Source organism: Mesoplodon densirostris, chromosome 15 (genome assembly GCF_025265405.1).
Source record: "Mesoplodon densirostris isolate mMesDen1 chromosome 15, mMesDen1 primary haplotype, whole genome shotgun sequence".
Taxonomy (NCBI): Eukaryota; Metazoa; Chordata; class Mammalia; order Artiodactyla; family Ziphiidae; genus Mesoplodon; species Mesoplodon densirostris.
In genome coordinates this window covers 17,247,418-17,263,330 of record NC_082675.1, presented here as the reverse complement: position 1 = coordinate 17,263,330, position 15,913 = coordinate 17,247,418, and the positions used below count along the sequence as shown (strand labels likewise).

General features: G+C 45.8%; 1 protein-coding gene across 1 annotated transcript in view; it reads left to right on the top strand.

The window, feature by feature from the left end:
• Window positions 1-5,128: 5,128 nt before the first annotated feature.
• The window catches only part of SPPL3 (signal peptide peptidase like 3), a 120,436-nt gene continuing 109,651 nt past the window's right edge, over window positions 5,129-15,913 (top strand). Inside the window, exon 1 of the mRNA XM_060119469.1 lies at window positions 5,129-5,685. Coding sequence (XP_059975452.1) covers window positions 5,663-5,685 — 23 coding nt within the window. The 5' untranslated portion in view covers window positions 5,129-5,662. The remainder of the gene's footprint in view (window positions 5,686-15,913) is intronic.

The following is a 15,913-nucleotide window of genomic DNA, read 5'->3' as shown; positions in this document are numbered from 1 at the left end:
TGCTTTAGAGCCCGCAAGCCACAACTACTGAGCCCACGTGCCACAACTACCGAAGCCCACGCGCCTAGAGTCCATGCTCCGCAACAAGAGAAGCCACCGCGATGAGAAACCCGCGCACTGCAACCAAGAGTAGCCTCCACTCGCTGCGACTAGAGAAAGCCCACGTGCAGCAACGAAGACCCAACACAGACCAAAAAAAAAAAAAAAATCCCATGGTATTCCAAAATAAATTGAAAGTTATGTCCATGCAAAAACTTGCACATGAATATTTATAGCTGTTTTATTCACACTTGCCAAAACCTGGAAGCATCCAAGCTGTCCTTCAATAGGTGAATGGATAAGCAAACTCTGGTACATTCATACAATGGAATACAATTCAGTGATTAAAAAACAACAGCAACAAGGTATCAAGCCACGAAAAGGCAGAGAAGATTTTTTTTTTTCCCCTTGGCTGCATTGGGTCTTAGTTGTGACATGCGGGATCTTCGTTGAGGCATGCAGGATCTTTCATTGCGGCACGCGAGCTCTTCGTTGCAGTGTGCAGGCTTCTCTCAAGTTGTGGCCTGTGGGTTTTCTCTTCTTTAGTTGTGGCACACAGGCTCCAGGGTGCATGGGCTCTGTAGTTTGCGGCACGCAGGCTCTAGTTGAGGCACGTGAGCTCAGTAGTTGTGGCACGTGGACTTAGTTGTCCCGTGGCATGTGGGATCTTAGTTCCCTGACCAGGGATAGAACCCGTGTCCCCTGCATTGCAAGGTAGATTCTTTACCACTGGACCACCAGGGAAGTCCCACAGAGAAGACTTAAAAGCATATAGCTAAGTGAGAAAAAAGCCAATCTGAAAAGTCTACATATTGTATGATTCCAACTATATGACATTCTAGAAAAGGCAAGCCTATGGAGACAGTGAAAAGACTGGTGGTTGCCAGAGGTTTAGTGGGAGGGAGGGAGGGATGAATAGGGGGAACAAAGGGGAATTTTAGGGCAGTGAACCTATTCTGTATGACACTGTGAAGGGGGATACATATCATACATTTGTCAAAACCCATAGAATGTACAACACAAAGAGTGAACCCTAATGTAAACTATGGACTTTAGTTAATAAGAATATACCATTATTGGCTCATCAATTGTATGGAATGTACCATACTAATTCAAGATGTAAATAATAGGGGAAACCTTGTTGGGGAAGAGGGAGTATGTGGGAACTCTCTGTACTTTCCCATCAATTTTTCTGTAAACCTAAAACTGCTCTTAAGGGACTTCCCTGGTGGTCCAGTGGGTAAGACTCTGCACTCCCAACGCAGGGGGCCTGAGTTCGATCCCTGGTCGGGGAACTAGATCCCACATGCTGCAACTAAGAAGCCCACATGCCACAGTGAAGACCAGGCACAGCCAAAATAAATAAATATTTTCTTAAAAAACCTGCTCTTAAAAAGTAAAGTATTTTTTTTGGAAAAAATAAAAACCCATGATCAAAGACTGCAAGTGAGCTGATACCTGATAAGCTTACCATGTACCTTACCTCCAATCATCTGTCTTCCTATAATGTCTCTAACAGAGATTTCTCTGCCCCTAAGGATTCTCTTTCTCAGCTGGGAGGAGGCCGTGGGGGACGGGAGAGGGTGCTGAATTTGAGATCATGGACAGAATCATGGGACTATCAGGCAGAACCAGTTGTTCCGAAACCTGGCTTGCCTTCTCGCTCACTCAAGCATTCATTCCATAAACTTTGAGCTTCTCTGAGCTGAGTTCTGCTCTGGACACAGAAGATGGAACTGGCAACGAGCCACGGTCCCTTCCCACAAGGCATTCACAATCCAGAGGGAGAAGATGACAAGTAAACAGGCAGTGACCATTCTCTGTGCTAAGTGCTAGGACACCGGGAAATTCAGGGGTGTGTGGGAGCGTGGGGGAGGAGTACCTAACCCAGCCTAGGTTTGGTCAAGTGAGACTTCCTGAAGGAGGGGACATAGAAGCCAAGCTTCAAACTTAATGAGCCGTAGTTGAGAAGCAGAGATTTAGAAGCAAAGAAGAGCATAGCCCATTGGAAACTGCAAGCAGTTCAGTGCGTGTGTGTGTGTGTGTGTGTGTGTGTGTGTGTTGGGAGTGTTGCATAGAGGTGAGAAATGGGCTGCAGAGGCAGGCGGGGACCAGTCAGAACTGAGCCTTTGACCCTCTCAGAAGCAGCACCTAAGCGGCCCAGTCAAACCTGGCAATGCCTGCTCCCTGGAGCCTGCACCTGAGGCAGATGACATGTCCTGGGGAGACTCACCAAGTCTCTTTTGAACACACTTGGTAGAAGGAGCAATCCTATAATTACCGTGGTGATAATTAGAGGAACTTCCATTGCCTCTTTCAACAAATATTTCACAAGCTGTGGCCCTCCCACCTGTGTGGCGGTTGGGGGTCAGTGGGGGGAGCCTGTGCCTGTGTCTCCTGCCAAGCACACCTGACTCCCCGGCTGAGGCCCAGAGGTGCCATAGATACCACCTGGGACCGCTCCAGCCTGGAGCTGAGTGCTGCTGGCAGAGGGACTGAAAGTCACTCCCCAAGTACCCCAGGCTGGGTGGCCTCCAGCCAATGGACAGACTTGAGATTTATTTCAGCCTGGCCTTCTCCAGGGGACTTCAAGCCTGCAGAGGTCCTGACCAGGACCTGGAGATACCTTCTACATCTGGGCAACCTTAGCCTGAGACACTTAAGCCACCAGTTTCTGGGCTCACACTCCATCTGCCTGGACCATGCACACAGGCTTTCCATGGCCTGGATACCTCCCAGCCCTGCCAAATGCTGTTTGGCTTCTTATACGGTCTGCGTTCCCATGTCTTCCCAAGAGATGCTTGGAGGGCCTCTGGTTTACACGGAGAGAAGAAAACCTTACTTCTCATTTCGGACCCCATACCTTCACCCAGACCCCTTCTCCCTCCTTTCTTCCACAAGATTTTTCTCAGTGCAAAAAAATGGTCCCTTTGCTTCTGGGAAGGCCTTGACTTTCTTTCCTCAGTACCTCCTGTTCCATCCCTCCAATACCAAGTTTGCACTTGGCTTTGCCTTCTCTGACTCACTGGGAATGAAAGCCCAGGTGAATTGCCCAGGGCCTCAGTGTGTCTTTTTGTTTCATTAGTGACATGTCTGGTCTGTTTTGTTCTTAGCTCTTCAGGGAAGGAGCCTCTGCACCTCCCAAAGCCATTTGTGCCAACAGTTTCTGACCTTTCTCATGGGGCCTGAAGCCTCACCCATTTGAGACTCAGAATGACTGTATATCACATTCAAGCATACAGCTGACATTCTGTAAGAGCCCCTGGAAAAGCTGTAAGAGCTAAATGAAATACAAAATGTAGGCTCTTTGCTTTCCTGTCTCCCCATAATATCTCCACATCCAGCGCCATTTAGAGCTGGGCAGATATTTGCAGGCTGGTACCTTTCTGTGAATGGTCAGGGGGAGTGGCCCTTGGTGATCTGGTATATTCTTGGGGCCCTGCCTCTAACCCTCTGGGGAAACCTTGATCTTATCATCTTACCCTTTCCCAGGGCTCTCTGGTGGAGCTTCAGGAAACACATTGAAACTGACTGGTCCTAGCCCCTGGCAGTGGGGGAAGGAGGAAGAAGGAGAGATGGCTTCTGAAGGAAAAGTGTACTTGGTTTTCTCATGAAAGGGTTCCCCCTGGGGAATGGGCAAGTGGCAGATGTATGGGCAATGGCTAACTGATCCATTTGGAGATAGATTCAGGGCGTGGTGTTCCCTGGTGTTCCGTGGTGTAAGGCTGGGCAGGTCTTGGGAAACCGGAGCAGCGCTGGATCCTGGCCTGAAATTGGTCCAGCTGCGGAGGATCTCGAGTATGCTGGTTTCAGATGTGCCAGCTCTGCTCCCTGCGGAGAACGGGGGTCTGGGAAGTCTAGTGTGTCTGCTGCCCAGGCGTGCTTCTGAAACCTGGAGCTGCACTGCTCATTTTCATTCGTGAACATAGTAAGTGGCAGGGAGGCTTAGCTAGGCCTTTCAAATTCTGGCCTCAGAGCACTTTTTCAGTCTCTCAACACTCTCCAGCAGGAATCATCTATCCTTCTCCTGGATCCAAGCTCACTCCAAGCCTTCACATCTTTGGGCCTTTCCTCATGTCATTCTTTTTCTGTAATGTCATTTCTCCTAGTAAGCCGCTCACTCTTTCAGACTGCCTCATCAGCTCCTGGGAAAGTATTCCGCAGTGCCCCTGGGCTCAATTCATCTCTCCCTCCTCTCTCCTCCTAAGCCCCAGATTCACTCTGTGGGTCTCTGGGTCTAGCTCTATTAAGTTTACTTCTGTGCCTGCCTCCAGTCCTCCAGATGGGCTCTTCCCTGAGCTTTGCTATTGCGTAGTCAGCTCCTCCTCATCCTCAGATGTCACCTCCTCCACCAGGCCTTCCTTCACCATCCTATAGAAACTAGTCCCCACCCCTACACACTCTTTGTCCAATTACCTTGTGTTATAATCTTCATAAAACTTAGCAGCATCTGAAATGATCTTCACTTATTTGTTGGCTTGAGCTATCTATGTCGTTTCCTCTAGAATGTAAGCTCTCAGAGGGCAGAGACCCAGCAGTATGAATTGATACATAGTTGGCACCCAGTAAATATCTGTTGATTGATTACATGAAGGCAAGTGTGGCATATTCGACTTGGCCCCAGAGGACTTGGCACAGAGTCTGGGCTCAATAAAAGCTGGCTGCGTGGAATATTTGCTAAACGAATGAATGAACCAACGAACATACGAACGAAGGCATGCAGCGCTCCGCCTGCTGACTGACAAGTTGACTGACAGCTGGGAACCCGCTGCCAGCAGACTCTTGATTGATGGGTGACAGCTGAGTGGCAGCCAACAGACGCGCATCGGGGCCCCTGATTGGCTGGCTGCAGCAGCCCCTCGGAAAGGGTAAGGGGAGGGTGGTGGGGGGGGGGGTCCGAGGCGACCGCTCCGCGTGGGGAGGGTGCGGCACCAAGCGGCGGGAGGCGGCCAAACAGCCAGAAGCCGAGAGAGCAACTGTCGCCTCGAACTAAGGAACCGACGTCTCCGCGCATGGGCCCGGTGCGAGGGGCGGGGCGCGCGCATCACGTGAGCGTGTTTTGGACACGTGACCCGCGCAGGGCCAAGGCTCGCCCCCGCCCCCTCCTCACCTCCCCTTCGCGGGTGTGAGCCGAGCGGCCTCGGCTCACCGCTTAGCGCCCCCCTCAGCCGCCGCCGCCGCAGCCGCCGCCTCCGTCTCCGCCCGCTGGCCATGTCCTCCGGCCGCCGCCGCCGCACGAGCGCGGGGCTCCCGCGGCCCAGCGCGCAGTGAGCGCGGGGCCCTCTTGCCGTTCGCCCGCCCCGGGGCCCCCTTGTTCTCAGCGCCGCCGCCGCCGCCATGTTGGGTTCAGAGCCGCAGCGGAGCCGCCGCCGCCGCCGCCGGTGAGGGAGGCCGAGAGCGGAGCCCGCCCCGCCCCGGGGCCCAGGGAGCGGGGCCGCCTCGGAGCCCGGCCTCTCCCCGCCAGCCGCTGTCCCGGCCCGCCCGCCCGCGGTTTGAGCGAGCGAGCGAGCGCCGGGCCGCGGCCGCGCCTTCCGTTCCCGGCCAGAGCGAGCCTGCCGTCCGTTCGTTCCCCCGCCGCCGGGCCCGGTCACATCCTGCAGCGGAGCCCTCGAGAGTCAGCGTCATGGCGGAGCAGACCTACTCGTGGTGAGTGCGGGGCTCCGGGAGACCGGGGCGCGGCGAGGGTGGGGGTCGGGGCGCCGGCGAGGCCAGCCCGGGGGGAAGAGGAGAAGGAACAGGTGCCTGTTGGGGGTGCCGCGGGATAGGGGTGCACGCCCCCCTCACCCCCACCGGAGGGGGCGGCAGGCGCTCGGGGAAGGCGTTGAGCCGCCGGGGACCCAGCGTCCGAGGAGGGGGTTGGAGGAGGAGGAGGCCTCCGCGGCGGATGTCATCTGGTCATGGGCGGAGCAGGTGATGGAGAAGGGGAACTTGACTCCGGGGTGGGAAGCCCACGGAAGGGAAGTGGATTCCCTCGGGCACCCCGGAACTGGCCTGAGGGGGTGGCTGATGGGCAGGAGCAATGGAAAAGGTGGAGAGGGGTGGCCTGGGGCAAAGGTGGGCCACGGAGCTGAGAGGCATCTTCTGAGAACAGGTGATAAGAGGCCGAACTTGGAAGTTGTGAGAGAGGAGGAGCCACCTCTACTGGGGCTGCTGCTTAGCCTTGGGATGGGGAGTGAATGGAGAGTTGGTAAGGTGGGCAGAGGCCCAGGTGTGAGCGGAGGAAAGCTGCGGAAGGAGAGAGTCTTGGGAACCCTGGCGGGACACCCTGGTGAAGAGGTTGGAAGGGGAGACTGTTTGGATAACTAGATTCTGGACAGGAAGTCATTGGTGACAGTGGGGCCTGGGCAGAATCTTTGTAAGGGTTGGTATCCTGTTCTGTAGAACATGAAGCGGCCCGGTGCCCTGGGTCACATAAGGGGGTGGAGGATCTACAAGTTATGTCCATTTTAATGGGACTTTTTAAAGTTATAAAATATCTTGTTAAGGACTGAGAAGCGTACTATGTAGTTTATGGAGTGAGAACATACCTATCTTGAGAAGGGAGTGCTGCGGTTTGGGGAAAGGGGGATGAGACACCTCCCTTTAGCAGGCAGAGGTGGAATATTTGCAGGAGGGAGTTGAAGGAATGGCAATAGTGTCCTTGAGGAGTGGAGTAGGGAGGAAGTAAGAAATGGGATGATGGTAGGTGCAGGGATGGAAAATCTGGTTGCAGTCTAGAGCGATTGTTCGAAGATGGTTTACTCTGTGAAGCCAATGTGGTTTGGGATAGAACTAGAGGCTTTCTTTCCCTTCTTAGAAAAGAGCATAGTAGAGTGGGAAGAGCATGAGGTTTAGAGTTGGTTTGGGTGTCGGGTTCACCACTTAACTCGGTTTACAACTAGACAAGATAGTAAGTTTTCCATTCTTTTCTCCTTACCTGTAAAATAGGGGGATTACCTTTTTCATAAGCTGTAAGGATTAAATGAATAACTTTACAAAGCACAGGGTAAACTGTAAGGTGCCATATTTTAGTATATTATAATTATCTTAGGGAAACAGCAAAGAAATGGGTAATATCTGAAAATAAGGAATGGCTTTGGGTAGAAGGCTTTAACTGAGTGGATGATTTGTGGTGGTTGGGGTTATGAGAAGTCAGGAACTCATTGTGTCTTCACATAGGGGAAGAGGATTGGTGATTGAAGACGGTAATTCAAACGGGAACTTCAGTGTTGTATGTATACAGTCTCAAAAAGAAGATAACTAAGAGATTGAGAGAAAGCAATGCTAAAGCAAGAATTAAAATCTTAGTGAACAGTTGTGACAACATATGTATTTTTAAAAGACGTTTAAACTACTTTGTTTTGAGCACCAGTGAGCTGCCTCTCTGTAGCAGGTGATTTGGAACACAGGATTAGAATGTTACTAAAGAATTAGAGCTTTCTTATGGACAGGATAAGAAAGGAAGTGAAGGTGCCTCTGCATGCCTTGTGCTAACTAACTCATCTTGAGCGTCTTAACACTCTGGCCCAGCTGAGAGTCCTGATGACGATCCTTCTGTTTGTACTGTTCTGTAGAGAGGCCGTGGATGGTTCAAAGAGTAAGCACAGTGGCCAAGAATTGGGGATAATGAGAGTGTTTTACTAGGTAGGTTGGCCACACACTGTGTGATGTTGGATGGCTCTGCTACTTAAAGGAGGGTTGTTTAGTGAACTTTGACAGTTTATAAGATTAACCTTCTGAAATACTTCCTTCAATCTCAGGTCCCTTAGTTTGCTTTACAGGTAAAGAAAGAAGCTCCTTGCAATCAGAATGCTTAGCTCCTCACCTTTAGCATGTTTTGAGATGGAGAAAGTTTTTACAGCATCTTGGAAGAAGGTGGTGTATGGAGGGAAAGGATTGGGAAGTCAGGCAGCTTTCTTCCTGACTAGTTCTTCCCAGGTCAACCAGGCAATAATATAAAGAACTATCCATGTGACGTTTAATATATACACTCACTTGATTCTCACAAGTCCCTGAGGTAGGTGATCTTTCCCTATTTTATAAAGGAGGAAACTTAGGCTCAGGAGCCCAAATGATTTGTCCAAGATACTTCAACTGTGGTACTTTTTCTTGTTGTTGTTGTTTGGCATGAATTCTCCATGATTCTATTCATTCTCATTGAAATATAAGTATGGAAGAGGTATGCCCAAAGTACATGTAAACCGTTTTGGATTGTCTGTCATTTTGCAGTATCTTTGTCACTGTTCCCTTGGTTTGATCAACAATCAAGAGTTGATTTTTTTGAAAATAGGTTTGCACTTTATTCGTATGTGGCCTTTATGAAAATCAACCTTGTGGAGACTACTGTGATGGTATGGATTTGTCTGAGGTGGAGTCAGTGAAGAAGATAGGAACATATGAAAATAGGTTCCTTTAGGATTTTTGTGGAGTAAGACATGTAAATTATAAAACAGGCTTGGCTATGAGTTGATTATTGTTGAATCTCAGTGGTGAGTCCATTTATTCTGTATACTTTTACATGTTACACATTTTCATAATAAATAGATTTTTTTTAAAAGCCGTTACACAGAAGTTCATGCTGTTCTCTGGTTTCTTGTGCCTGCTTTTTTCTTTGCAAATTCTATCAAAGTTCTGTTACCCAGCTGTGAAGCATTTTCTGACCACCCCAACTGAAAGTAAGCTCTTTTTTTTTTTTTTAATTTATTTATTTTTGGCTGCGTTGGGCCTTCGTTGCTGCGTGCGGTCTTTCTCTAGTTGCGGCGAGCCGGGGCTACTCTTTGTTGTGGTGCGCGGGCTTCTCATTGCTGTGGTTTCTCTTGTTGCGGAGCATGGGCTCTAGGTGCGCAGGCTTCAGTAGTTGTGGCTCGAGGGCTCTAGAGCACAGGCTCGGTAGTTGTGGCGCACGGGCTTAGTAGCTCCGCGGCCTGTGGGATCTTCCCGGACTAGGGATTGAACCCGTGTCCCCTGCATCGGCAGGCAGACTCTTAACCACTGCGCCGCCACCCGGGAAGCCCGGCAGGCAGATTCTTTTTTTTTTTTTTCCATTGTTTTTATTAGTTTCTGCTTTATAACAAAGTGAATCAGTCATACATATACATCTGTTCCCACATCCCCTCCCTCATGCATCTCCCTCCCTCCCACCCTCCCCATCCCTCCCCTCCAGGCAGTCTCAAAGCACCGAGCTGATCTCCCTGTGCTCTGCGGCTGCTTCCCACTATCTATCTACCCTACGTTTGGTAGTGTATATATGTCCATGCCTCTCTTTCGCTTTGTCACAGCTTACCCTTCCCCCTCCCCATATCCTCAAGTCCATTCTCAAGTAGGTCTAATCACTGCACCACCAGGGAAATCCCAGCTCTTTGTTTTTGACACTTGTTTTGTCTGCCTCACTTCTTCCTTTTCAAGTGTAAATACCTGGTCTCCTCACTGGATGGTAAGCTTTTTGAGGGTAAGGATGCAGTTACACTAACCTTTGTCCTCCTCTAGTGCCTAGCACATTGTCTTGCCCATAGCTCCTGCTTAGTAAATACTGAACGATTGAATATGATAGGTCTTCAGGGTGGTTCGTCCTTTGTTGAAAGAATATTAAGTGTAAGAGGAAGCTACAGATAGATGAGTATATGTATTAATATACTTAAAAAAGAGAGCTTTTGGTAACTTAGTTTCCTGGTGTCTCAGTGTTGTAAGAGTGAAGGGTACCATCCCTTAATAGTTTTAAATAAAAGCGATTGACAGAAGAAATTAAAATAATTGGTAGTAACACCACAGTCTTTATCACGGGTCACGATTAACCACAAGATTCTGCCTGTATCCTTTTTATTCATAAAAACTGAGGAAATAAAAGCATGCATGTGAAAACACACATCGAAGGTGCAAACTAGACTTTTATTAATTTGAGAGAAATACCTTGCTCAATGTATATTTATGAGCAGTTGTTTTAGCATAAGTTCTGTGAGAAACAGTACCTTCTCTCTTGTTGGAGTCAGTGCAGTACTTGTATATACCTGCACTTGAATCTTGGTAAAAATTACTTATATTAGGGTTAATGTTGGTGTGTAGGGGGAAAAGGAAGTCAGTCCATGTGAACCTCATTCACATGAATTTCATTACCAAAGTAGTATTATCATAATTTGTTGTGTGTTTTCTGTGTGCTGGGGCTTTACAATCATTGCTCAGTAAGGAAACTGAGGCTCAGAGAGTGTAAGTGACTTGCCCAAGGATAAGATAGAAAAAGGGTTCTAAGTCAAGTCCGTTGGACACCAAGATTCCAACACTGAATCTGTCTGCTTCCTTGTCCACAGTCACTACTCTAAGCCAGCCCTCTTTTGCTTGAGTTCCTTGTTAGCCTCCTCACTGGTTCCCTCCATTCTCCGCACAGTGGCCATCCATTCTCCTGAGTAGTCTTCTGAGTAGCCTAACTCAGGTCATGTCAGTCCTCTGTTTAAAACTCCTTAATGGCTTTTGGCCACATTTAAAATAAAATCCACATTCATTAGTGGGGCTCTTCACGGTCTCATTTTGTATGTGTTTTTGAGGGATGACAGATAGTAAACAAATTACAGGTTACACAGAGGTAAAAGTTTTTCTCTTTTGGTGCTCTGTCCAGTGCTTGGAATATAATAGGTGGTTTGGCAAATATTTACTGAACAGTGAATGAACATGCCTCCCCCTGGGCTGCCTGTCTGAAAATCTGTTCTAAGGACTGCATTATATTGAGGTGATATGTTGTGTGACAGTGAACATTGTCAATGTCAGGTATTTGCAAATAATTCTAAACTGGAGAATGAAAAGCAAAGCAGATCTCTAGAACGAATGGAAGTCATATCTGGTTTTGGATTTCTGTTATGTATCACTGTATCTGTTATGATCATATCTGATTGTCTTGTGATCATCACATCTGGTGAAAGTTTCTCAGAAAGAAACTATTTACTTGAAAATGTGTGTCTTAGCATTATAGACTTTAGATTTGCTTATTATTTTTAAAACATGTTTTGCCTGTAAAGTGCTATGATAGTAATGTTTTGGGGACTTCCTGGTGGCGTGGTTAAGAATCCACTTTCGGGGCTTCCATGGTGGCGCAGTGGTTGAGAGTCCGCCTGCCGATGCAGGGGACACGGGTTCGTGCCCCGATCCCGGAAGATCCCACGTGCCGCGGGGCGGCTGGGCCCGCGAGCCATGGCCGCGGAGCCTGTGTGTCCGGAGCCTGTGCTCCGCAACGGGAGAGGCCACAGCAGTGAGAGGCCCGCGTACAGCAAAAAAAAAAAAAAAAAAAAAAGAATCCGCTTTCCAGTGCGGGGGACATGGCTTCGATCCCTGGCCGGGGAGCTAGATCCCACATGCATGCCACAACTAAGAGTTTGCATGCTGCAACTAAGGAGTCCTTCTGCCACAACTAAGACCTGGAGCAACCAAAATAAGTAAATTTTTAAAAAAAAGATAATAATGTTTTGGCGATACATGATTCAAGCTAAAATTAGCCAAAGATAAGACCATGAATTTGTATTGAAATAACCTTCCTCAATGTTTCTTATGTTTTCTCAGTGTTGGGGATCTGGGGACTTGGTAACCATATCAGCCTGTAACTTATCAAGTAGTACTATGAATTAAAATGCCTAATGTTCATGCATTTCTCAAAATAGATTTCTGTGATCATTTATTTTAGAGATGATAAATGCCACTGAATTGAGGTGTTAGGTAGTTCTGTATAACTATTTTACTTCAACATTAATAACTTATTTAGTTTTCATCATTCTTACCTGTTTCATCAAACCAACTCATGAAAAATCAAGGATGCCCTAAGAAGAAAATGTCTAATGAAGTGCTGTTTTAATTGGCTATATTTAGTACCTGAAACTTTATGTGATTGCTGTCCTTGACAGTAGAGCCATAAGTATAATTTTATTTTCAAAAATTCTATAATATATTTTCTGGAGTTTAATGGTTCCTTCTTAGGAGTTAAAGGAAAAGAGTGGTTTTATTTGTTGTGTGTATAAATCAAGAAACGTTTGCAACTTTGAGTTTCTATAGCATATTTTCTAATCCTCACTTAAAGAGTTAGAGGCGGAGTGCTCCTTTTCTGGAATTTTAACCTCTTAGATGTCTAGAGGGGCTCCATGTGACCAAATTCAGTTTTACAGGGAAAATCTACAGTTAGTTCCCATGATGCTCACAATGAATTACCTCTCAGATTTTGTTAGTAGGTTTCATTAGGGCCACAGCTTAAAATAAATCAGACCCACTCATTTGCTGTGATAAGACTAGATGGAGCTCCTATGAAAAAGTAAGGTTTGAAAATACTTTTAAGGCATTAGACTGATGAATATGTATTAGCCAAATAGAGACCTAAGAGAAAATCGCATTTCTTGATTGGTCCGGTTCACCCTAACTTGGTAAGAAAACTTGATAATCTCTGTTTTGGAGTTCCAGGTTTGATAATGAAGAACCACTAAAGGATTAAAAAAAATGCACTAAAGTAGAGGTGTGTTTTAATTGCTTTTTACATGTTTATAAATTATACTGAATATAAGTGATCACTCAAAGTATTCAGTTCTGTCAGTACCACTCATTAAATTTTTGTTTGAAATCCTAAGATAGGATCTAATTCTGTTCTGATTTATTTTTTTCTTTTCCTTTCTATTTTTTTAATTAATTTATTTTTGGCTGTGTTGGGTCTTCGTTGCTGTGTGCGGGCTTCTCTAGTTGCGGCGAGTGGGGGCTAGTCTTCGTTGCAGTGCATGGGCTTCTCCTTGCAGTGGCTTCTCTTGTTGTGGAGCACGGGCTCTAGGTGCCTGGACTTCAGTAGTTGCAGCACGTGAGCTCAGTAGTTGTGGCTCGCAGGTTCTAGAGTACAGGCTCAGTAGTTGTGGCACACGGGCTTAGTTGCTTCGTGGCATGTGGGATCTTCACGGACCAGGGATCGTACCCATGTCCCCTGCATTGGCAGGTGGATTCTTAACCACTGTACCACCAGTGAAGTCCCATGTTCTGGTTTCTTTAAATTGAGAAGTCTTTAGTTTGAAGGTGATTTTCATCTCTGATTAACTGTGACCTAGTCTTAGCACCAGTGTTGAATTTTTTACAATGGTTATGCCTGTCATACTCCACAGGGTTGCTGCAAGGATTCAGTGAGGTAATATATGTGAAAGTGCTTTGAAAATTGCTACATGCAATATAGAAGCAAGTTATTTGTTCTCTACATTTTTAGACCCGGATCAGCTCCAGATAGAGTTCCTCACTGCAGAAAAAATTTTTCTTCTTTTTTAAAATATTTTTTTAAATTGAAGTGTAGTTGATTTACAACATTATGTTAGTTTCCACTGTACAACACAGTGATTCAGTATTTTTTATAGATTATACTCCATTTAAAGTTGTTGCAAAATATTGGCTCTATTCCCTGTGCTGTGCAGTATATCCTTGTAGCTTATTTATTTTATGCATAGTAGCTTGTACTTCTTAATCCCCTATCCCTATTTTGCCCCTCTCCCACAAAAAAGATTTTTCTTGTTTCACAATTTAAACAGCATTTAAACTTTGAGATATCTATTTTAGTAAGAATTCTATGGAGATGTTTGAATGATGCCATATAAAAAGAAATAGAAATATTAGTTTGCAAGTTGTCATTGATTTCTGTTGTTGCCTTTGAAATGTGTTATAAGATCATCTCCGTTTAGTCCCAAGTTTCATAGTCCAGTGCTGCTTACCACAAAACAAGAAAAATTGTGACTTGAATAAAGGCTAAATTTTTTCGTAATAATTGTATTTTGATCTTTTGAAGGCAGTTTCCCTCATAATTGTGGATAATCCTAGTCTGTCTCTTTTTTGTTTTTGTTTTGTTTTGTTTTGCGGTGCGTGGGCCTCTCACTGTTGTGGCCTCTCCTGTTGGGGAGCACAGGCTCTGGACGCGCAGGCTCAGTGGCCATGGCTCACGGGCCCAGCCGCACTGCGGCATGTGGGATCTTCCCAGACCGGGACACGAACCCACATCGGCAGGCGAACTCTTAACCACTGCGCCACCGGGGAAGCCCTGTTTTTGTTTTGTTTTTAAACGCACAGGAAAATTTTCTACCTTAAAATGCCTGAGGAGGGGCTGTTAGTGGTGGGTTATCTGTTTTTCTTACTGCACACCAAGTCTGCCAGGCACACTCACTTCCCTTTATCTGAGGGCTTCAGGCTTGGGCTTCACTCTTGACCTAAATAAGACGTGTGTAGCAAAGTTTTGTTAATTGTTTCTTCAACCTGGTTATACGCACATTTTGAGCTAAGTACAGTGCTTGACCTTTTGTTATTTCCTTGTCTTAATTTTTGCCCAGAATTGTCTAGCTTGACCTTCCAAACTTGACTAAATCTTCACGCCTTGCCTGACAGCCTTAACTTTTAAACCTTTGTACACTCGGATTTTATAAATGCCCAGAAATTTACATTCATTTCTCGAAAGTGCTTGCAAAAATACTACTGTTGTAAGTAAAAGCTAGTTTTAGAGAGTGAATGCTCTTACTTACGCTACTGATTAGCACAAGCACTGATACCTTAAAAATATTAAGGTCTAATATCTTAAAAAGCATTTTCAAACCTAACTTCATAGGGTTCAATCTAGTCTTACTACAGGAATACATCCTGGGACCACAGCTAGGTTAGCTAAAGTTAGTTAAAGATTTGAGGTGAGGTCAGTTAACCAAGAGGGAGAGTGTAGAGAGGACAGAAGGGAGGACTAGAGTTGAGGCCTGGGAAACTCACAGTTGAGAAATGGGAGGAAGAGGAGGAGTCAAGGGAAGCTCCATCAGAGGTAGGATAATTAGGAAAGTGCAATCAATGGTGATTAAAGAAAAGACACAAGAGAATTTTTAAGGGGCAGTAGTGTAAAAAGCTTCAGCATTCAAAGAGAATGAAGAAAAAACAGGCTGTTGACTTTGCAAAGGAAGTCGTTACTGAGAGTGCTCTAATAAAGATCAGAGTAGTGAGGGTGAAACCCAAATTAGGGATGGGTAGTGAAGAAATAAAGGTGTCCTTTGGGTACTGGCCATTTGTTTGAGAGATGGGATGTGAAAGACATAAGGAAAGAGGATGGCTGATATAGACAGCAGAGTCATAAGGATCTTTTGTTTTTATTTATTTTATATAAGGGAGAGAACTGTGTATTTGAAGCCAAGGAGGAGAAATTGATCTTGGAAAGAAATTGGTTTTTTACTGTAGTTAAAGTTTTAGAGATTTCTACTTTTTTTTTTTTTAAGTCATGGATTTCAGTTAGAAGTTGTGAAGAGGACTTAATGGGGAATGAATGCTATGTAGTGTACATTCAGTCTTTGTTTCTTTTGATCTTTACATTGTCACTAGTTCGTATTGTATTACATTTGGATTCCTAGGGCTTTTTTAATTGCCTACAGTATAAAATCCGATCTTCGGTCTGCTTTTCAAAATAATCTGGCCTTGTAACCCTACTTTTCTTTAAAAATTCATTATTTCAGCCAAACTGGACTACTCGCTCTTTCCCCTTTTCTTTAAGCTGGCTGGTATACCTGGTTAGCCTTTCTCCCAAGGCTCTGAAATATGTGAGTCCTACCTGTCTTTTCAAGGTCCAGCTGAAGTGCTGTCCTCTTGTTACAGAGCCTTCTGATTGGCCCAGGAGAAATATTCTTCTGATGCGTGTAGTTCTTTATCTGATCCTGTCAGATGGCAGTGCTCTTATGATTTTCTGACCTTGTATTGAATGTATTTATGTGGCTCTTTTCCCACGTTGTCAGTGAACTCTGTAAAGGTAGGATCAAAGGCATTAATTTCATGGTTTAATGACCTATATGCATAATAGAGACTGAGACCTTTTTAAATTTTTATTTATTTATTTATTTTTGGCTGCATTGGGTCTTCGTTGCTGAGTGCGGGCTTTCTGTAATTGTGGCGA